Source organism: Trachemys scripta, chromosome 6 (genome assembly GCF_013100865.1).
Source record: "Trachemys scripta elegans isolate TJP31775 chromosome 6, CAS_Tse_1.0, whole genome shotgun sequence".
Taxonomy (NCBI): Eukaryota; Metazoa; Chordata; order Testudines; family Emydidae; genus Trachemys; species Trachemys scripta.
In genome coordinates, this window is record NC_048303.1 from 31,405,680 (window position 1) to 31,428,180 (window position 22,501).

The following is a 22,501-nucleotide window of genomic DNA, read 5'->3' on the forward strand; positions in this document are numbered from 1 at the left end:
TAGCACCCTGAGAAGAATGAGCCTCTGACTCTCCTACCTCCCTCTACAATTTGATCCAGCAAGCTAAGTATTCACATGCGGCTGCCTAAATTGTGGATTCAAAACTATACATACGTACGTTGGGAGCTCACACACCTATATTTTTGCAGGCACATGAGGTTATTGCAGACATAAGTAGTCATTTATGTGGGCAACTACCAAAGTTACGTAATGACGTAAAACTCTAGTGGGGCAGGGTTTCTTGTTCTTTTCCTTCAGTCACAACATATGTGATCAGTTTTAAAAATTTCTCTCAATCAGAATAACAAGGAGGATTACCAAAATCTGGGGGCAAGCAATTGCCCACTGCTGTCTACCTAAATGGTACCCTCCATCCCACATATTCCAGCTTCCATACTGAGGGCCCCTGAAACAAAAATCAGATATTTGAGACTTTCGCTAGTTAAAATTAGTGAAGCAGAAACCACAGAGAGGAAGAAATCTTTCTATCCAGCTAGTCTAAAAGAACTCTTGAGACATATTTTTGTTGCTTTGACTCATAATTAAAGTCAGTAGCAATGGAGCATTCAGCTGATCGGAAAAAATTCTCCAAATTATATCTGTGTAGTTCGGTACTAAGGGTCGGATCTAAAGCCCATTGAAGTCAATGGAAAGACTCCCGTTGATTACAAGGGTTTGGATCAGGACCTAACTGCTGAGAATTTTAGGTGCATAGAAATAACTAGACCATCAAAACAAATTAACATATTTCATAAACAGTAGATAAAACAAGACTCATATGATAATCAAAGAATCCTCTTGGTGCCCAAGTAACATCCTATATTGTCCTTATTGCCAAGATATATTACTAGCATTCACTGTCCCAGTATCATACCTTTCCAAATACACTCAGTGTTTCCACAGATCTTTATACTGTCATTTTCTGGGATGTCGAATCCACCCTCTTGGAACATTAACCGCTGTGTAAGACATTTCTACAAATATATTCAAATGAAAACATTATTGAGGAGGAATTTAGAAGTATTATGTATGACATCATTATGTGCACTTCCATAGCCCCTTCCATCTAAGGCAGAGGTTCTCAACCTTTTTCTTTCTGAGGCCCCCCAACATGCTATAAAAACGCCACAGTCCACCTGTGCCACAGTAACTGATTTTCTGCATATAAGCCAGGGCCGGCATTAGGGGGTAGCAAGCAGGGCAATTGCCAGGGGGCCAATGCCACAGGGGTCCCCACAAAGCTACATTGTTCAGACTTCAGCTTCAGCCCCAGGTGGCAGGGCTCAGGAACTTGGGCTTCAGCCCCATGTGGTGGGGCTTTGGCTTTCTGCCCTGGCCCCAGCAAGTCTAATGCTGGCCCTGCTTGGAGGCCCCCTTGAAACCTGCTTGAGGCCCCCTAGGGGGCCCCGGACCCGTGGTTGAGAACCACTGATCTAAGGGACTCAACATACTTTACAAACACTCAAGAATTAACCTTTACAATATCCCTGTATTATCATCCCATTTTACAGATGAGGGAACTGAGGTTCAAAGAGGTTGAGTTACTTGGCTACTGTCAGGCAGTGGGTCTATACCAAAGCGATGCGTAGAATATCAATCTCTAATCTCCAAACCATGTGCCTTAATCTCAACACCATCCTCCCTCCATAGAACATTTACTTACCACCCAAAAGTTCAGATGCTTATCCAAACCTTGTCAAAACTATCTGAATCTCCTGGTGCTGAAAATCAGGGCTGCTAATCTTATGGAAATAGGGTCTTTAATGAGATTTCTGATACGCCCTGTGTTGGGTCTCAGATATAACCAGAAAATGCTAAACATATGATAATGGAAAGTAAGGGGGAGGGGAGCGAACTGTTATTGGAACTTTTTAAGTCTTCAGAAAAGACCTTTTTAGGATTATGGTCAAGATTTGGTCAAAGGCTCGAGTCAGTTTTTATTTGATCCTAACCTCTTCACCTATCCCTAACAACACCACATTTCTTCTTAATATGTGATGGTAACGAGGCCAAAACGTTTATTCATATTGCGTTGAATAGTATTATGACAGCTTCTCTGTGGGCTTTTTATGAGGTCAAAGAAATGTCAGTTTGGTCTGTAATATTTTTTTTTCAGACAGGTGGAAATATAGTTGATGCTTTCACCAACCACTCTTGATTAATAGCATGTTAGTTAAACAATGTTTATGAAATCCTATCTCTCCAAATGGACCAAATGTTACTCTTCTTCTAAATCCTATTTTAATAATTACAAGAAATGTCTCACAAACACATCACTGGGAAAATAATATTTCTTCTTTGCATGTCCCAGAGGCTGTTCTAAACCATGCCCTCTTTCAGAGGCATTTTATTAATGATTTATACAGACAACTTGGCAAAAAGCTAATCAGATTACTTGGATTTGAATGTCTCTGAAACTGGTGCAGACATTTATATGGAAAACATACTATATACATAGGGAAATAGTCTTTTGGACCATAAAAGGACCACACATTCACTGGAATGTCTAGGAGACTTTAATTCTTGATCTGCACCACCCCCTTATGCTACCAGGCAGAATGAGCACTACCACATTAAATGGTCATTCATTACTAGGGCTCTGTTTCTGTCATGGAGGTTGCAGAAGTCACAGATTCCGTGACTTTCTGCAACCTCCGGGACTTCTGCAGCAGTCCCTGGCTGGCCGGAGCAGTCCACTGGCATGGGCAGCTGGTACCGCTGGCCCTGAGTGCCTCCCCGCAGTAGCACCCTCCCAGCCATCCCTCAAGCAGCAGCCCCAGTGCTCCCCCTCTCCCCCCAAGATTTAATCACAGGTATTTTTAATATATGTCATGGACAGGTCATAGGCAGTGATTTTTTGTTTATTGCTCGTGACCTGTCCATGACTTTTACTAAAAATACCTGTGACTTAATCATATCTTTATTCATTACTATACCTGTAGACAATTATTAGAGCATCTTCCCATACATTTCTAGTCAGCGCTGACCACTGTTTTCTGTTCTTCTTTCAGTATAATATAAAAGACACCCACACTAACTCTCCTTTGCCATGACACCTACTAAAAACTTGACAACAGTTTAGCTGCTCGTGTGCTGAGACCAGAGCCGATCATGCTGACCAATATTGTCTCATTTTCTTGTGCTCTCCCATCAGCCTGTCTGTCTCCATCTGTTTTCTCTTGCCTGAGCTTAGAGTGTAAGCTCTCTGAGGCAAGAGCTATCTTTGTGTTCTGTGTTTGTACAGCCCCTGCGCTCCTTGTCCATGACTGGAGCCTGTAGGCACTGCGGTAATACAAAAAATAATAAGTAACTTCTAGGCATCATCTCTGAAGGAGGCTGTGTGGTCCAGAGGATGGGCTACTGGACTAGAAGTCTAGCACCCTGGGTTCTAGTTTAAATTCTGATACTGACTTGCAGTGTGATCCTAAGCAAGTAACTTCACCTTTCTGTGCATTAGAGCTCCATTTGTAAAATGAAAAGCAGAGGTGGCTCTATGTATTTTGCCACCCCAAGCACAGCAGTCTGGCAGCTTTCGGTGGCACGCCTGTGGGAGGTCCGCTGGTAACGCGGATTCGGCATACCCGCCGCCAAATTGCCGCTGAAACCACGGGACCGGCGGACCTCCCACAGGCACACCGCCGAAAGTAGCCTGACTGCTGCCCTCACAGCGACCAGCAGGTGCCTGGAGCTGCCCCTGATGAAGAGCATGATGCTTACCCACCTTTGTAAAGTGTTTTGAGATCTAAGGATGAAAAGTGCTATACAAGTAGTAGTATTATATCATAAAAAGGTACCTGCAACAGTTGAGGATACCAATCAGCAGCTTGTCAGGTCAGTTATCCATTACCCACCCAGTCACTTATATGGTAAGACTGACACACTATACACGTTATAATTAAACATTTATGTTTAAATAATATTAATGATGTGACACAAACCAATAGAAGCAAAGACATTCAGAGTTAACAACTGTGCTGTGTCCTTAAAGTGTGATTATGGTCACAAGAAAGACTGCGAAAATGGCACATCATTATTCTTTATATGTATTATTTATTAAGGTGGACACAACCCTGGAGCACTTTCTGGTAGCCCAGTGCCAAACCGTGGGTACGTACCTGCGTCAGTTTCCCTTAATGGACTTTAGTGAGTTCAACAAAGCTTTTATGTAGTGAACAGTGCCCCTCCAGATGTCTAATTTATTTAACCAAAGGTCAAGCAGACACACAAGCAAGTCTTTGCCCCAAACATTCTAGCCAGTGGGCTAAGTTAGTCTTAATCTACCTGTGTCCATCAATCTCCTCCAGCAAGTCTCCTTACCAGTTTGGTCCTCTTGACCCAGGACCCACTCTGGAGTCAGGCCTCTTGCCATGACCTGGGAGAAGGGTTCCTTTTCTGGGCTCAGGGTCACCCCAGCGATCAAGCTACTGCAACTCTTTTCCAGAGCAGAGTATAGTTCCTCTGCACTCTGGACCTCCTGCTGCTGTCCTTGCTCCAGGACAAGATCTTCCTAGGGCTTGATGCTTGTAGTGCTTCCCTTTTTGAATGTCTTCCTCCTAGGAGCACCTTCCCTAGGTCTCAGGTTACCACCCCTCCAGGTTTCCCCAGGATTGTTCCTTTTTTTTTAGGTAGATGTCCTGGGAAATCTGTAAGGGTGCTCAGTATACACTGTGAGCTGTCCAGTTTTATTGTCTCAGTTTTTTGTTCCTCAGAGGCGGCAACCCTAATTAGGTCTCCTTTCCTGGTGAACTCTCTAACCAGCTCCCCTGAGAAGTCCCTTTCCTCAGGAGCTTTTTGTATTCCAGGACCTCCTGACTGAGCCCTCATGACCCTAATTAGACCCAGGTGTTCCTTAACTAATTACCTGCCACCCTAGGCAATGGTGGATCTGCATTGGCTCATTCTCCTTAGCAGAGCCTATCACAAGTAGACTGGGTTCCTGACCTCTTCAGGGCCAGTTACCCTGTGACAATATTGACCATGTGAATGGTGCTGTACAAGCCAAAGGGAGAAGCAGTTGCTTCAGCCCCTAGCTATACACCCTTGACTCTTTAGCTCATGCTTTTAGCTCTGGAGATCCCCGGTTCAAACCCCGGTATATCAGCAAAGATGGCAGCCATCACACCGTCACTGACCCAAACAGCTTACAGACTGAGTAAATGAACAACATAAGATTGTACTGAGAGTCCAAGCAGATAGCACTAAGATAGAAGAGAGGAAGAAAGTGTAGTTTGTGTTTAATGATGTGATAATTTTTACTGACATGGATCAGCACTATGTTCTTCATGGGAGAAGTGAGTTTTCAATAAAATTTTGAATGAAGATATTACCTCACCATCCTTGTCTCTCTACGGTCTGGAGAAGCAGAGACACATGAATGTAAGTTAACCACAAGTGACAGAGCAATTTTTAATTACACTTATCTAGAAGGCTGCTCTGGAGCCCGCTGTTCTTGTCACTAGTTTACATGTTAGAAAGGTAGAAAATAAGCAGGAGATTCTGGGAAGAGGACAAGGTAACAAAATATACTAACAATGCAAATATCAGAAAAGGGTTCAATATAAATCCTGTCAGCACATATGCAGTGTTACATTACTCACCCTTTTCTTTGCAATTTCAGCTCTCCTTTTATTTCTTCCTTGTAAGTAAGTTGTCTCATGACACCTCGCTGTGGCATTAGTAATGATATAAGGTTCGTTGGTAGAATTTTTGATAGGCACCTGAAAGGATACTGCAAAAAAGGTTTTAATTGATACATTTCCTTTAAAAAATACTAGTACGTTTGCCCAATGCTTGTATTGTTCCTTTCCATTATAGAGCAGATTCTTTGGTAACACTAATCCTGAGGGTTGGCCTGATGCTTTGTCAGTAGAACAATGCACTATCACACAGAGAATCCAAATGTTATGCTGATAGCTTGATCCCAAGCTTCATGGCTGATAGGAGCAGGGCACTGCACTCAGCCCCAGAGGAAATATCTCCTAGGAATGTTGGCAAGGATTCCATGGCTACACAGGACTTCACCACTACAATCAGAAATGGAATGCAGGGATTTCTGCATCATAAAAACAAGTTCCTACCATTAAAGTTAAAGGAGGGAGAACTCCTTTTGTTTCAGGGCTTATACTTTCTTTGTGAGCCAGAGACTAGAGAGTTAGGATCACACTCTTGAGCAACTGTGACATTCCATTCAATAGAGGAAAGTGGCACACATTGCAAGTGTCCCTAACAGCCTTTGGCTGGTAGGAACAGGGTGACAACCCACTCTCTATTTTTAGGAGCAACCTTTATTAGGTGTCTAATGATTTGCATCCTGAATCAGGTAAATATGGATCTCACTTTGTCCCATAACTCAGCCAACTGTGTGCATACAATGAGTGAACGACTTCCCCATCTGTCCTCGATATTGTTGCATATGGGAACCAAATCTCAGGCAACCCAGAAGAGGCAAGGAAACTGTGCCCCCTTTTCATAGTTGTTATTTCAGTGAGCCAGCACTGAGCTCACCTGACCCACACAGCCTCAGGTTCTCAGTTAAAGCTACCATAGGTCCAGCCAGTTCACTGCCTGCTCTCTCATAACTCCTCTCTGCCAACACACACAAGGACAGACACAAGCCTGGGTCTCCTCCCAAGTCCCTCTACACACCACACAACCTCGGGCTGCCAGAGTTGGGCCAAGTCAGGCCAGGAAATGATCTGACAGATGTCTGAACCTGCAACTTGTAGTGAGGGAGTATCATCTCCTCCACCAAGAAACCAGGAGCATCCCAGGCAATCTCAGCTGGTGTGAAACTACCTAAGGTACTGTTACAAACCAGTGCATCTTAGAGCACTCAGCCCCCATCTCCCCCCAGGACCAGGGGCCCAAAGTGGTCCTACACTGAAAACAGCTTGTCTGGACACAAGGATCTGGCTCTTTTTTTCCCTTTGCCTTCCCTGATGTCACCTCTTCCTGCATTACCAGCATGACATGCCTTATCTATGCTAGGTTGTACATTCCACAGGATGGGGTCATGGGCCCGATTCTCCTTTTACACCAGTTTAAGAGTAGTGTAATTCCACTGTGCTTTTATTCTCCCTCTAAAGCTCCTGCACATCTATACTGCCATATACAAATGATAATACTTTGCATTTTGCGGCGATGCTGGGAGTACCTTTCCCAGACCTGAAAAAGCTTTGTGTGGCTCGAAAGCTTGCCTCTCTCACAACACAAGTTGGTCCAATAGAAGATATTACCTTGCTCACCGTGTCTTTCTAATAACAATACTTATCCACTAGGAACTGGACTGACATCAACACACACATCTCAGGTGGGACACTGAACCTTCCACTTTTGATCACTACCAGCTTTGGCTGGATGCAGATTAACAGGGGGCTTTAGAGGCCCTTGTGAATCTCCAGAGTGATCCAGTTTCCATGCTGTTCTTCTACCTGCAGACTGACCTGGGATTGTTGAGATCTTCTCAGGAGTCCTTACTAGCTCAGATCCATCAGCTGGAAAGAGATTAATAGGCTGACACTCTGTGAAAGTTTGCTCGGCATGATTTCTTGCGTGTGTCTGCTGCCATCTTGTGACGATAGGGCTACTAGCAACAGGGACACTGCACGTCAGTTTCTTCACAATGCAACTTTTAAATCTTGAATAGGTGGGCTTTCCTGAATCGGGCATCTATTTAAAAGAGTAGAGAATTTAGCTGTAATAATTATATGATAGGAAGGTTAAATGGTTATTAAACCCATGGATTGTCAAACAATCCAAATGACTGACACAAGATCTTGTAACTTAATATAGTGTTGGCACTTATATCACTTTATATCTTAGAAAAGGCTTTTCACTGTTAATGCATATGGGCAATCCTGCCTCCCAGCATGTAGCCCATGTAACTGCAGGTTGTGCAGGGGATATCTCTGGGAGCTGCCTGGAAGGAAGTTTTCTCCCCAAGACCTGCAAATCTGCAGAGTAGCAGCACAGCTGTTCTGTGAACACAACTGCAGCCTCTGCAGTGCCTGTGCCTCTGCTCTATGAAGAGAAATTTCTAGTGGATCCAGGTGGTCACAAATCCAAGTGTTCTGTCCCTGCTCCTCCCGCAACCTCTCTCAGAACTCCCATGTTATTGGCATGTGGGTGCACATCAACAGAGCTGCCGAGAGTGGGTTCGGGCCCGGGTGAAAAAAAAATTTCGGGCCCCCCAGCAAGGGCAGATCAGCTAAACAGGGCCGACAAGGGTGGTGGGGGAGCCGGGGAAGCTGGGCCCCGGGCCTCCTTCCGGACCGCCGGGCTCCGGTAATTTGTACCGGCTTCCCTCCCCCGCACCCTCGTCGGCCCTGCACATCAGTGCCACTGCTAACAAGGTCCTCCCGATCATGTTAAAGGAGCAAGATTTTCCCCAAAGGACAATACAGCACCACTGTATACAATTCCAAAGCCATCAGAATATACAGCATACTACTGACATCCAGATCAGGAGAAAAACATTGGGTGTGCAATGCTAAGAGAGACCAAAGAGGTAAGTACAACTAATAAAGCAATAATGGGTCATTTCAACTTCTCGCATATAAACTGGTCACTTCAGGACACAATTTCTTAACACCTTAAATGAATGGTTCGTGGATCTGTGACACTGGCAAATCAGGTGCCAGCTTATGCCAAGGTCCCCATGCTTCACTTGGATATTGACAAATACATAGCTGGAATTAGTCAGGCTCACCTATGTATATTACTGTTGTTAAAATAGGTATTAAGGTTGTAAAATTGTGCTTAGTTTAGACTTTATTGAATGCTTGTAAGTTGCTGTATGGATTATAACCCATAGGTGGTGTTAATTATCAGAGGGGTAGCCGTGTTGTTCTGGATCTGTAAAAAGCAACAGAGAGTCCTGTGGCACCTTTAAGACTAACAGATGTATTGGCGCATAAGCTTTCGTGGGTGAATGCCCACTTCGTCGGATGCAACCAACATAGGTGGTGTGTGACTCTAGCATTTGGGGTGGCTGGGCGCAAATGCCAGAAGCTCCCTATAAGTGGGGGGGCCATTAGTGCTTAGACTGTGCCCCCCCCACTCCGCCCCTGCTTGGCCTCTTCTCCTGAGGCCCCTCAGCCCTCTCCTCTCTGCCCCCCTCTCTGAGCAGCACGCCTCTTGGGGGAGGGAGCGGAGAGAGGCGAGCAGCAGGCTGGGGGAGGGCCTCTGGGGAGAGAGCGGAGAGTCACAAGCGGCAAGCGGGGAGGCCTCAGGGATGGTAGCAGAGAGGCTCAAGCAGCGGGCATAGGGGAGTTTGGGGGAAGAGGTGGAGCAGGGGTGGGAAGAGACAGAGCAAGGGGAGGCCTCAGGAGGAAGAGGTGTAGCGCAGGATGATAATGGGGGAAGAGGTTGAGAGGGAGTGGGGCCTCAAGGAAGAGTGCGGGCAGGGCCACGGTCCAGGTGCCACTGTCCCCCACACACTTCTCAGGAGCTTCCGCCAGCGGTGCTCCAAAGGCACCAGCTGGCCTCCAAAGGGTGGTGCACCACATCTGTCATTTCTTGCTCCGTTTGGGGAAGCTTAGCCTCTCCAAGCTCTTATAACATCTGTATCCCATATTGTGAGGTAATATTTGAGCATTTGCATTGTAAGCCTCTGACTGTGACTCTAAATCACCAGACCAGAGTGAGATGTTAATTAGTGGGAAATGCTGACCTACAACGAAAGGTGTGATGTCCTGCCCAACAGAGAAAGCCCATCAACATCAGACAAATTATCATGGAACATCAGAGGACAAAAGACTTTGTTGGTTGCTCTCCCCGCTCATGAAGAGGATAAGTTCAAATTAATTCCTCCCATCAGCTGAAGTGGCAGCTCAGAGAAGAGGGAAAAGAAATAAAAATCCCTGGCTAGAAGAAACTGTATGTCTATGTTGCTTGGACTCTCGAGGGCAAGGTTTTCTAGGAATAAGCAAGAGATCCCCAGTGTTAAACTGGGTTAGCCCTAAGGGACATATAAAGCTTGCTTACTATAGAAGCTACTATCTTTTGAAACTTATGACTGTAACTCATTTGCATGTGCGTATGTTTATCTGCTTTAATCTTGTGAATAACTCTCTTATTTTGTTTCCCTAGTTAATAAACCTTTAGGTAGATTATTATAGGATTGGCTACAAGTATTGTCTTTGGTGTGAGATCTAAAATGCTTCTGACCTGGAATAAATGACTGGTCCTTTGGGACTGGGAGTAATTTGAATATTGTTGTGATTTTTGATGGAAGGGACCATCTACCACAAAGCCGAGTTTACCTGGGTGCAAACTAAAGAGTACCCAAGGAGATTGTCTGTGACATGTTAAGGCTCTTATAGTGCTAAAGGAGTTTTCACTTGAAAATTGGCCTGTGAAATTAAAGTATGGAACTCACAACTAATTTGGGGTTTGTGCCCTGCTTCTTAACAGGTTGCTCTGAAGTTACTATTCATTTCATTGCAGGACAATTTGACAGGATCAACTGGTTCTGGAGCACAGAAGAGGAGCAGCTACTCTCATCATAGTACTAAGTAGCATGCAGGAGTTGGTTCAAGGTATAACTATCATTGACCAACTAAGTAATAGCAACCACATTATAATTAAGTTTAACACCCTTGTGGGGAGGGATAGTACCAAAATCTAGCGCTCAGAAATTTAACTTTCAGCAGGGAGATTTTTTGAAGTGATTATGCTAGTTGCAAAGTACCTGAAATAAGGAAATTAAAATCCTTAAACTCTGCATGGAAACTACAGAGTCAGAGAAGATATGTATCGCACTAAAAACAAAAGGAAACAGTAAGCAAAAAGAAAAAAAGCATGGTGAAATGGCAAGGTACGGAGGTTTTCCAAGTCAAACAAGCACCCTTCAAAAAATGGAAATTTAGCCCAAATAAAATCAATAGATAGGAGCTGCGCTGCTGCAGCGCTGTATGTGTACACATACCCTTAGATTCTTATATAGTAGCTGAGCATCTCGCAATCACTAACATATTTAGCGTCACAACATCCTTCCAAGGTAGGCCAAAACTATTACCCCCATTTCACAGATGGGGAACTGAAGCTAAGTGACTCGCTCAGACAAACTAAGTGACTTGCCCAAGTTAACACAGGTGGTCTATGATAGGTCAGGGAATTAAACCTGAGTCACCTAAGTTCTGGACTAGCACCCGTAACCCCTAAATCATCTTTCCTCCAGAAAGTCTCTCACTATATTAGAAGCAGAAAACTTTGAGAGACTCAGTGGCTACACTCAGGTGTGCCATTCTATGCAAACAAGAATGGGGAAGCTGTGGGAGAGGCAATAGGGAAGCAACAATATTTAAATGAGAGAATCTAGAGCTCCTCCCCCAGAAATTTTGTGAAATTTCAGATGCGATTTTCTGCATTTTAGAGAGCTTTAGAACAAGATTTTAGCAATAATAGTAATAACAGTAATCAATGCAAGCCAAACCCCAGGAAGGCTAAACTCTTGCATGGATTTCCCAGACTCTAAAGACAAATTCAAACTTTTCTTAAGTCAATATTGGTTTTATATGTTTCCTTTTGATTGTATTTTTGTTTGTTTTCAATGATACATATGACCCCTTCTCCACACATGCTGCTGGAACACCTGATCCCAGCCAACACTCCAAAGCTCCACTTACCACACACACAAATATCTGATTTTACTTAATGTTTGCTCTCAATCGTTCTGTTAAACTAATAAAGCTAAGTGAATGAGCAGCACAATGGCAGAAAATCAGTGCTGACAAATGCAAAGGAGATTGTAAACTTTCGTGAAAAGACCTCAGGTCATCTCGACAGCTTGATGTAAACATGTTCATTGTGTAGTGGCGGTCAAAAACAGCAAACAAAATGTGTAGCTGTATAAAGAATATGATAGAAAATACTGGAAACAGTATTATGCTATTATCTAAATCCAAGGTATGTCCTCATTTGGGATGAATTCCTTATATAACTCCCATTAAAAAAAAAATAAAAAAAAAATAGAAAGGAGCCGCGCCGCTGCAGCGCTGCATGTGTACACATACCCTTAGATTCTTATATAGTAGCTGAGCATTGCCTTCAATGGGGCCAGGATTTCATTCTTGAAACACTGCACTCCATTCTGATCACCCCTTCACAATACAGATGTAGCATACTGAGCAGGTGATGTAGCAAGTTTTTTGTGTGAGTCAGAGAGATAGACTGATGGAGAGGCAAGAAATTACCAAGAAAGGAATAATTCTTGAATGGAATTTAAGGACTGGGAGGGGAGGGGAATAAGGGAAAATTGGAAGCTGGAATGAAGTGAAAGACAAATGATAGTTTAGAGAAGCTGGAAAAAAGAAAGAAAATCAGGAGTTGAAAGAACAGAGAGAAAGAAGAAGAGGCAATGTCGGGGGACATGAGGTCAGAAGTTATGAAGGAGGATAAAAAACCAAAGAAGAGGAAAACCAACAAAATAAGGGAAAAGAAGAGAGAAAAAATCCAGTAAGTGGAACTTTTGCCACAGGTACATAGTGATGCCTTCAAAAATGTCAATTCGGGTATTGGGAATTGACAGGTGTGATCCAGAATGATACAGAGGAAGACTTATTTAAAAAAAAATACAATAAAGGCAAGTGGGAGGATTTCAGAATTGTGTCATTAAAATACTTGTAGAGCATCTTCACATTTTTCTTGAGAAGCTGCCCTGGAATTAACCTGCCTATATCTGGGATTCCAACCCCCCAGCAACTTCACTTCTTTCTGATGCATTCCCTTCTTCCTCTCCAGTCCTCAGTCAGAATTAGAAGCCAGATACACAGCAGCAAAACTATGCCCATCTTCTGTGCTAGCTTTCCACACACCATGCCCACCCCAAAAAATGGTTTGAGCTTGACTTTCTCTGAAAGGTAAATCCAGATTAATGTCCTAACCCAAAGCTCATTGAAGTCAATGGGACCCAAAGCTCATTGGGACCTATTGTGTCAAATTCAATGGAATAAATGGACTCAGAGAGTAAAAGGTGTTACTCTGACCCTGTCACTGTACAACACTAAACAGTTGAACATGGTTCAGGGGCTTGGATACAGACACTGCTTAGTTCCATGACAAACACATCATTCAAAATCTTTTTAACTTTTCACAAAACATACAGAAAAGAAAAAAACAGTTAAAGCATTTGAAATGTAAAATATTGATTAAGGATTTTAACTATATCCCTCATTCCATTTCCCTTTAGAGTTTTATCTGGAAATCCTTCAGTTTGACAGTTTTTTAGATGGTATTAATGATGGTAATAACTAGCCTTTTCTGGTGAAATGAAAAGAAGTTGAGATGACTGGACCTGTTGTTAAAAGTACAGTCTCATTTCCTTGAAGACAAAATAAGTCAAACACGTACCAAAGGGAAGAGAAGAGAACAGCTAAGATAGAAAATTCAGCTTCTGTCTCTGGTGCTGACTTTCACCTGCAACCTCATTGCTAAAGAAACATGGGTTCAGCACACGGTCTTATCAGCCACTCCAAAACCTGGCAAACTTGTACCAGCATCCAGCTGTTTAATACATTGTTTTTAGCTGCTTAGCTGGTCATGGTCTCACAGCAGTGTTGCAAAAGATGCAGTCTTGGCTGGTGAAAACAGATTCTTATAAAACAGAAGGAAAGGAAGAGAGATAGGAAAGAGAATAAATAAGGTAAGAGAGCAGGAAACCAAGTCTCACATTCTAGGTGTCATCTGGAATTTAGCCAGAGCTAGTGATGTCATCTGGGTCACTCTTTCTCGCCCAGTCTGGCCAGGACATTTCTCAGGATCAGGACAGTGAAGGTCCAACAGTGTTGTGGTAGATTCTGGGGTCCCAGAAGATGAAAGTGGAAGCCATGATGGTAAATCTCACTTCTTCTAGTTCACCTCTTTCTACCATTTTGATCCTCCCCACCTCCCCCCAAAGTCTCTTTTTAAGTTCCCCAAAAGGAAGTGGTGGGCAGAACAGCCAATCCCCTTATTATTTTGTTTGCCAATTAGGCCTAATTTTCAACACACCAATTTGGGTCTATTAATCTCCAGTTCTATTCTCCATTTTTTTCCAGTCACAGTCTTAATGCTAGGGTTACCGTATTTCCACAAGCAAAAAAGAGGACACGGGGGGGGGAGGAGCCCCGCTCTAGCCCCGCCCCTGCCCCACACCCATCCACTCCCTCCCACTTCCCATCCCCTGATTGCCCACCCAGAACCTCCAACCCCGCCCCGCTCCTTGTCCCCTGACTGCCCCCTCCTGGGACCCCTGCCACTAACTGCCCCCTAGGACCCCACCGCTTATCTAAGCCGCCCTGCTTCTTGTCCCCTGACTGCCCCCTCCTGAGAACGCCTTACGACCCTACCTGTCCCCTGACTGCCCCGACCCTTATCCACACCCCCACCCCATATTCACACCCCCACCCCCAGACAGACCCCCGGGGACTCCCATGCCCTATCCAACTGCTCCCCGCCCCCGACAGGACCCCCAGAACTCCTAACCCATCCAACCCCCTCTGCTACCTGCCTGCCTCGACTCCTCTCCACACCCCTGCCCCCTGACAGCCCCCCCAGAACCCCAGACCCATCTAACCCCCCCCTGCTCCCTGTCCCTGACTGTCCCAACCCCTCTCCACACCCCTGCCCCCGACAGCCCCCCCAGACCCATCTAACCCCCCCACTCCCTGTCCCTGACTGTCCCAACCCCTCTCCACACCCTTGCCCCCTGACAGCCCCCCCCCAAACTCCCAACCCATCCAACCCCTCCTCCCTGTCCCCTGACCAGGGCCGGCTTTAAAGAGCCCAGGAATCGGGCTGCGCTCCGGCCGGGGTTGTGGGCCTTGGGGCCGGACCAGAGGTGCTCGGCCGGCGCTGCTGGGGCCTGAGCCGGGCCGGAGGTGCTGGGGCCCGAGCAGGGCCGGGTCCAGGCTGGGGCCCGAACCAGGCCGGTGCTGCTGGGGCCCGAGCCGGGTCCGGGCCGGGGGTGCTGGGGCCCGAGCTGGGCCGGAGCCGCTGGGGCAGCCGGGCGCCGCTCGGCCAAAGCCGCGCCTCCCCGGAGTTCTCCTCCTCGCGCCCCGCCCCACAGTTTACCTGCTGCTGCATCCGCCTGCCCCTGCTTCTTTTCAGACTTCCCGCGAAGATCTGATTCGCGGGAAGCAGGGGAGGGGGAGGAGCAGGGGGCGGAGCGTTCAGGGGAGGGGAGGAGGGGGAAGACAGCTGCGGGCCAGACAGCATGGTAAGGCTGCAGGGGATGGGGGGAGCCGGGAAGGGGTTTTGGGTGCCCAGCGGCGCTTGGCCGCCGCTTTTCTATCTATAAATAGCCGACTGGGGGGAAATCCGGACATTTTTAGATTTTTAAAAATCCCCCCCGGACGGCTATTTATAGACCGAAAAGCCGGACATGTCCGGGGAAATCCGGACATATGGTAACCCTATTAACGCAGTCCTGGGGTGGAATAAATAGACCATTTTTATCTGGACTAATTTGGTCTTTCACTTTTGATGAATTTTATTAACAATTTTATGTAACAAACTGAGTTAAACTTTTGTTACCTTGGACAACTTAGAGCACAGGCATTTGCACAACAGACCAAAAGTGTTTCCATTGATTTCAATGGGCTTTGGATCAGGCCCTACCTCCCTTGAAGTCAGTGGTGTTATATGGGTGTAACATTAATGTCAATTACAAGAGAACACGCTCTCTGAGTCTATTTGTGTGGGTCAGTTAAGTGGAACTATTTTTTTAATGTAATTGGCACTGAGTTTTAATTTATCTCTATCTCACTGAGAGACATTTATGCATATTATCAAACTAGTGTTTCATACTGGCTTATGTATGGGGGAATCAGTAGCAGCTTTCAAACCTGAAACATTTCTCCTAAGTTTGGGACAAAATGATCAGCTACAATGGTCTGTCTAGAGCAGATGCAGGTTTCATGTTTCAGCTCCTCCTCACATTCCAGGCCTGCTGAGGCGTCCCTCAAAATTCTCCAAAATGGAGCCTCTCACAACTTATCCTTTAAAATGTTCAGTGCCCAAAGCAAGGGTATTTGTTGTTTTCCTGTCGATGGTTTTGTGTACAGTAATGCTCTGTCTGTTGCAGCTCAAATTCTTAAAACCTAAAATCAAAGATTTTTATTCTTTTCAAGTGAAGGATTCCAGAGGGAGGACCGTTTCTTTGGAGAAGTACAGAGGCAAAGTAAGTTGCATCTTCAAAGCACTATTTCTTTGTTACTAAATCTTTAGAGGGCAACAGATATACTCAATTTATATATGGTAAAAACACTGTAGCATTATGGGGAGATAGAGATGTTTTCTAAAATTCCATGTTCCTTCAGTATTTAGTGCTAAGCTAGCAGTACAGATTAATTTTAACTAGCTATATTAAATGTAGTGATACTAAATAATGCAACATGGTCATTTAATATGATTTGTTATAACTGAAATGCTCTAACAATGCAACAAATATATTTTAATCACAGTAGCTAAGAATGTCAGCATATTGCAATTATATTTTAGAGGTTGATCTAAAATATATAATGTGAGACTATTTATTATGCACAAACCTTAAATGTCTGACTTTGCATGTGTGCTTTTAAAACAAAACTGTAATTAAAAAACATTTTATCCTTTTCAAGGGTCTAATGATTTTTATTAAAAGAATGTCTCTTAAAGAATACCTGATTTCAGCTTCTGATATTCTTACTATATCTAATGAGATTATGCTCCGATGGTCACAGATAGTATTCAAACAGGAGAGATTATGCTATTGGAAGTTATATCTTTAAGACTTGAAGTAATTTAGGAACTTGCAGTTTCTTTCTAAATGTTCCACCTTCTATTTCTCTGAAGGCGTCTTTGGTTGTAAACGTGGCCAGTTACTGCCAGCACACAGACAAAAATTACATCGCGCTGCAGGAATTACACAGAGAGTTTGGTCCATCCCACTTCACTGTGCTGGCCTTTCCATGCAATCAGTTTGGAGAATTGGAGCCTAGCTCAAGCCAGGAAATAGAATCTTTTGCCAAGGGAAACTATGGAGCAACTTTCCCTATTTTCCACAAAATTAAGATTCTAGGATCTGAAACAGAACCTGCATTCAAATTTCTGATAGGTAAATATTTGCCTATTATATTTTATGCTGCATATAATTGCAATATTTTTTCATTTATATTGTATTGATTTTTTTCCCAAAACATAAGGGGAGAACAGAAAAAATGGCAGAAGAACAGAAAGGTAAAGGAATGGGAGGGGAGGGAGGAGAAGGAACAGGGACAGAGATATCTCAGTTTCCATCTGCTAGGAATTAATCAAAGGTTTCTAAAACATTAAACCAAATCTTTTCAAATTTAGATGAGGTTCCTCTTCTCCAAAATGTTACCTGCTCTTTACAATATTATTTTTAAAGCAAACATGTAATGGCCTGAATTACCTGTTGTTGTCTATTTTTTATTATCATTACAAAAATATTTTATTTGAAAAGTTGTTCAAATAACTATATTAACCATTCTGAGAGAATTTAGTACAAAAGTATCACTATTATTGTCTTATATTCTTAATATTTCAACAGTTAATACAAACGTGTAGATCAGCAAATTCCCCTCTTACCAGACATGTATATCTTATTGACTTAGATGCAAGTTATGCATGAACCGTGGGAAATAATCACTGGTTTACATTAACTCATTTTGTAAATTTTGGGATCCAATCTGCAAAACCTACTCACACAACTATGCCTCATTCACATGAGAAGCCCCTGAAACTTACTCACATGAGTAGGGGTTTGTAGGGATGGGCCCTGTAGTCTCACAAATCAGAATGAGGCTGTATTTACTTAGGGCTTAAATCAAAGCTCAATGAAGCCAATTGAAAGACTCCCACTGACTTCAATGTGCTTTTGATCAGGTCTTTGGTTCCCATTGAATTTCTGTATAATAGAGGAACGATGGTCCAGTTTTTAGGGAACTAGCCTGTAACTTGGGAGAGATAACCTTCAATTCTATGCTCTGCCACAGCTTTCCTCTGTGATTTTGAGTAAGTCACTTACCCTCAGTTCCACATCTGGGAAACAGAGATAGTGATGCTTCCCAGCCTCACAGGGTGCCATGAGCATGCGGTGCTCAGCTGCTTTGGTGATGGGGGCCAGCTATGTACTTTTAAAGAAGATAAGGGTAAAAAATCACTTGCCATATCACTAGCAAAACAACAAGATACTGCAGATTTTGTAAATCTTTTCACCAGTCTGAATTTCAAACATGTTTTCTTTTCACCTAACTAAAAACAATGGATCAAATTCCGCACTAATTTATACTCCCTTCAATCCTAATATCCCCTCAGATATGCTCGTGCATTATGATCATGAAGACAAGGGGAGCATTTGACTTCAGTTACATTACAGATTGTGTAATTAGTGCGGACTATGCCCCATTCGCTATATTAAATAAATACATATCCATACCCATGGATGGAGAGAGCTACTACATTTACTCTTTTGATTCTAAAATGCATGATACACCTCTACCCCGATATAACGCTATCCTTGGGAGCCAAAAAATCTTACCGTGTTATAGGTGAAACCACGTTATATCGAACTTGCTTTGATCCACCGGAGTGCGCAGAGTTTTTTTTCTCTTAATTAATTGGCCTTTCAGAGTTGGTAAGACAACTCCCACCTGTTTATGCTCTGTTAGTCTCAAAGGTGCCACAGGACCCTCTGTTGCTTTTTACAGAATGGGGGTTTCCTTTTTTCAAAAGACTGTTAAAGAATAGCTGTTCTGTGGCTAAGCAATTGCAAGGATAGCAGTATTTGAGGCCGTTAAAAGTATCTGATGCCTTTTCTGCAGATTCTTCAAAGAAAGAGCCTAGGTGGAATTTCTGGAAGTATCTTGTCAACCCAGAAGGTAAAGTTGTGAAATTTTGGAGACCTGAAGAGCCCATAGAAAACATCAGGGCAGAAATAGCATCTCTGATCAGGCAGATCATCATGAAAAAGAAAGAAGATCTCTGAAAAGGCCATTCAGTCTGCGATCCATTTTACCGCATGTATAGACAATCTTAATACATTCCTGTTAAATGATGCTAGAAGCTAGACCATCAAGTGTTTTAATTTCTCTTTGGTTTTAATGGCAGTACTGAGAATAATTACAAATGATTTAAGCACTAATATAGGGCCCAATCCTGAGACATGCTGAGCACCAATAAAGTCAATGAGAGTTGCAAGGCACTCAGCACTTTGCAGGATCAGACCCTTAGTTTGGCATAAAGTTGCTAATGTTCCCTGTAAATTCACACAGCTGCCAATGGTTAATAATGTCACCAACATGAAAATGCTTAAAAAAGAAGACAGAGGATTTGTATGAATATGAAGTTGACTAATTTATCAAGCCAAAAGCTTTGTTTCCCAGCTACTTGTAACAAGTGTTAGGGGTTTTTTTATATTTGATTGCCAAACATGAAACTCCTGTGACTGAATTACTTTAGGGCCATTGTATCAATCCAGAAGCATCACACCAGAGTAGTTAAAACTGAATGCCACTGAAAAATACCAGCTTTGCTACATTAACAGAGGAAGGTTGATGAATTGTGAAAATTACAAACTAAGTTTAAAAAAAATTGTAAATAGATAGTTCTATGAAGATTGTTTATTAAAAAAGAGGAAGAATCACAAAATGGTTCCTAGCCTACATTGTGTGTATTTTGATATATTTCACAAAATGTTCTGTGACACTGTGCAGTCATACACACTGAGAGCATTATGGAGAATCTAACACTAAGCAATTATAAGATCAGTCCCTATTTTATTTGGAGCTAGGCAAACTTAGATTGCTAAACTTTGTGAATCAAGCAGCAGACAAGTTGGGATTCATCTGGCATTGTGGCTGTATTTTACAGTCTGAGACAAAGGATAAATTACTAGAATAATTCTAAGAGCAGATACGCTGTAGTAAATATCACGTCTGGAAGAGCTAAAGTGTAATGATGAATAAAGATGGCTGGTTATGTGTGGCATTCTCAAACCAAAGTTAGTAAAGTATTCACACTTTCTCACCATTTGCGATGGGGAAGGGGAGATACTGTGAGGATCTTGAAGCTGAATCTGGTTGGAGGTTGTGGCTTCATTGGGGAGCCCCCAGGCCAAAGGAAGGCATTGCTAGGGGAGGGAAGGGGCATAGCCAAAACTGCCAAAGTGGAAGGTGAAGCTGTTCTCGATGCCAGAAACGTGGAGGGAGAGCAGCACTGGAAACACTAGGAATGAATCCCCCGATGCCCATGGGGCCAGGCTGGTCCAAGAGGGAGGAATTTGGCCCTTGTACTGTTAGTACAAATAATGTAATGTAGGTACAAGTAAACAGCAGTCATTAATGTGCAGCTACACACAGCTTCAGATATTAAAACCATTTTGTTTCATCGAGAAGAAGGATGTTGTCCAGGGTACTGGAGTTATCCAAAAGCCTTTCAAAAATACTTGGGGGTCTACATCATCCACTAGAGACGAGTAGTAAAGATGTCTGCCTAAGGTACTCCAGCAGCTGCAGGAGTACAAGACACCCCTATACTAGTGTCTGCCTGGGGCGTGAGCTCAATTTCTGCTGTAAGGTTGGAACTCACAATCTTCTCACCTGGGAAAATAATACAGCGGGCATAGATTATCCAACAAGTTCTTAGAATATACTGGAGACAATTTTTTTATTTCAGAAGATGAAGAAAGCTACTGGGGAAGAGGCTATTCTAGATTTGATTTGGACAAATAGGGAAGAACTGATTGAGAATTTGGAAGGCAGCTTAGGTGAAAGTCAGCATAGATTTGTCAAGAACAAATCATGTCAAACCAACCTAATAGGGCTGACAAGGTAACAGCCTTGTGGATGGGGAGAAGCGGTAGATGTGGTATATCTTGACTTTAGTAAGGCTTTTGATACTGTCTCGCATGACTGTCTCATAAACAAACTAGGGAAATACAACCTAGATGGAGCTACTGTAAGGTGGGTGCATAACTGGTTGGAAAACCATTCCCAGAAAGTAGTTATCAGTGGTTCACAGTCAAGCTGGAAAAGCATATTGAGTGGGGTCTCACAGGTTTCAGTTCTGGGTCCAATTCTGTTCAATATCTTCATCAATGATTTAGATAATGGCACAGAGAGTACACTTATAAAGTTTTCAGGGGTTGCCAAGTGCTTTGGAGGGTAGGATTAAACTTCAAAATGATATGGACAAACTGGAGAAATGGTCTGCAGTAAATAGGATGAAATTCAATAAGGACAAATACGAAGTACTCCACCTAGGAAGGAACAATCAGTTGCACACACACAAAATGTGAAATGACTGCCTCGGAAGGAGTACTGAGGAAAGGGATTTGGGGGGCATAGTGGATCACAAACTAAATATGAGTGACCAGTGTAACACTATTGCAAAAAAAGCAAACATCATTGTGGGATGTATTAGCAGGGGTGTTGTAAACAAGACAAGAGAAGTAATTCTTCCGTTCTACTCTATGCTGATTAGGCCTCAACTGGAGTATTGTATCCAGTTCTGGGTGCTACATTTCAGGAAAGATGTGGACAAATTGGAGAAAGTCCAGAGAAGAGCAACAAAAATGATTAAAGATCTAGAAAACATGACCTCTGACTGAGGGAAGATTAAAAAAATTGGGTTTGTTTAGTCTGGAGAAGAGAAGACTGAGAGGGGACACAATAACAGTTTTCAAGTACATAAAAGGTTGTTACAAGGAGGAGGGAGAAAAATTGTTCATCTTAACCTCTGAGGATAGGACATGAAGCAGTGGGCTTAAATTGCAGCAAGTGCAGTTTAGGTTGGACAGTAGGAAAAACTTCCTAAATGTCAGAGTGGTTAAGCACTGGAATAAATTGCTTAGGGAGGTTGTGGAATTTCCATCATTTGAGATTTTAAGAGTAGGCTAGACAAACAGCCATCAGGAATGGTCTAGATAATACTTAGTCCTGCCATGAGTGCAGGGGACTAGAGTAGATGATCTCTCGAGATCTCTTCCAGTCCTACAATTCTATGAATGTAGGCATCCGAGTGCAGTCCAACTGGGTGCAGTTGAGATTGGAAAAGAAGGTGTGATTCTGTTCCCACTGAAGTCAATGGGAGTTATATTATTGACTTCAGTGGAATCAGGATTGGGACTTTAACCCTTAACTGTGAATTTCCATAATTTTCCTGGGTCTAAGTGAAAGCCGTAAGATTATTTTAATATAATTTTGTAGTTGAATCAAACTGTTTTTTTAATCTCATTGCCATTCTCAGGGAACTATCAAAAATATATTATATTGTAGAACCATTATATTTTTGTGTCTGTTTATTTTATGCAAACAAAGTAGGCCACATAGTCACACAATTAGTGTCAGTCAGCAGATTCTCTCTGCTAGGGAGAGAAGCAGACAGAAATGCCTGCAGCATGACCTGACAATATGTGGATGAGCAGGGAAGGGAAGGAGACATTAATTATGCTTTTCCAAACCTTCACATGTTTCGGAGTATTTCTTAAATGGAACCTTAGCTCTAAATGTCCAGTCTAGTA

At 43.2% G+C, this 22,501-nt stretch overlaps 2 protein-coding genes across 4 annotated transcripts in view; one reads left to right on the forward strand and one right to left on the reverse strand.

Moving 5' to 3' along the window:
- CDC20B (cell division cycle 20B) overlaps nucleotides 1-22,501 on the reverse strand; it is a 53,415-nt gene that overhangs the window by 24,190 nt on the left and 6,724 nt on the right. For both annotated transcript variants that reach the window (XM_034774481.1, XM_034774480.1), the window contains 3 exons: nucleotides 7,443-7,668; nucleotides 5,598-5,728; nucleotides 875-974 (listed from right to left, as the gene is read on the reverse strand). In XM_034774481.1, coding sequence (XP_034630372.1) covers nucleotides 875-974; nucleotides 5,598-5,728; nucleotides 7,443-7,668 — 457 coding nt within the window. The remainder of the gene's footprint in view (nucleotides 1-874; nucleotides 975-5,597; nucleotides 5,729-7,442; nucleotides 7,669-22,501) is intronic.
- Nucleotides 15,912-19,632, forward strand: GPX8 (glutathione peroxidase 8 (putative)). Of its 2 annotated transcripts, XM_034774482.1 has the most exons (3): nucleotides 15,912-16,159; nucleotides 16,813-17,074; nucleotides 18,804-19,632. In XM_034774482.1, the coding sequence occupies exons 1-3, from the start codon at nucleotides 15,956-15,958 to the stop codon at nucleotides 18,965-18,967; spliced, it is 630 nt and encodes a 209-aa protein (XP_034630373.1). In that variant the 5' UTR covers nucleotides 15,912-15,955; the 3' UTR covers nucleotides 18,968-19,632. The 2 variants fall into 2 exon arrangements, with proteins under 2 accessions (XP_034630373.1, XP_034630374.1); XM_034774483.1 differs by lacking the exon at nucleotides 16,813-17,074.

Bases quoted from the DNA above. Each gene is read 5' to 3' on its own strand.
- GPX8 (XM_034774482.1), top strand. From the start codon at position 15,956: ATGGAGCCTCTCACAACTTATCCTTTAAAATGTTCAGTGCCCAAAGCA. The intron at 16,160-16,812 runs GTAAGTTGCATC...ATTTCTCTGAAG, and splicing joins TGGAGAAGTACAGAGGCAAA to GCGTCTTTGGTTGTAAACGT. The intron at 17,075-18,803 runs GTAAATATTTGC...CCTTTTCTGCAG, and splicing joins TGCATTCAAATTTCTGATAG to ATTCTTCAAAGAAAGAGCCT.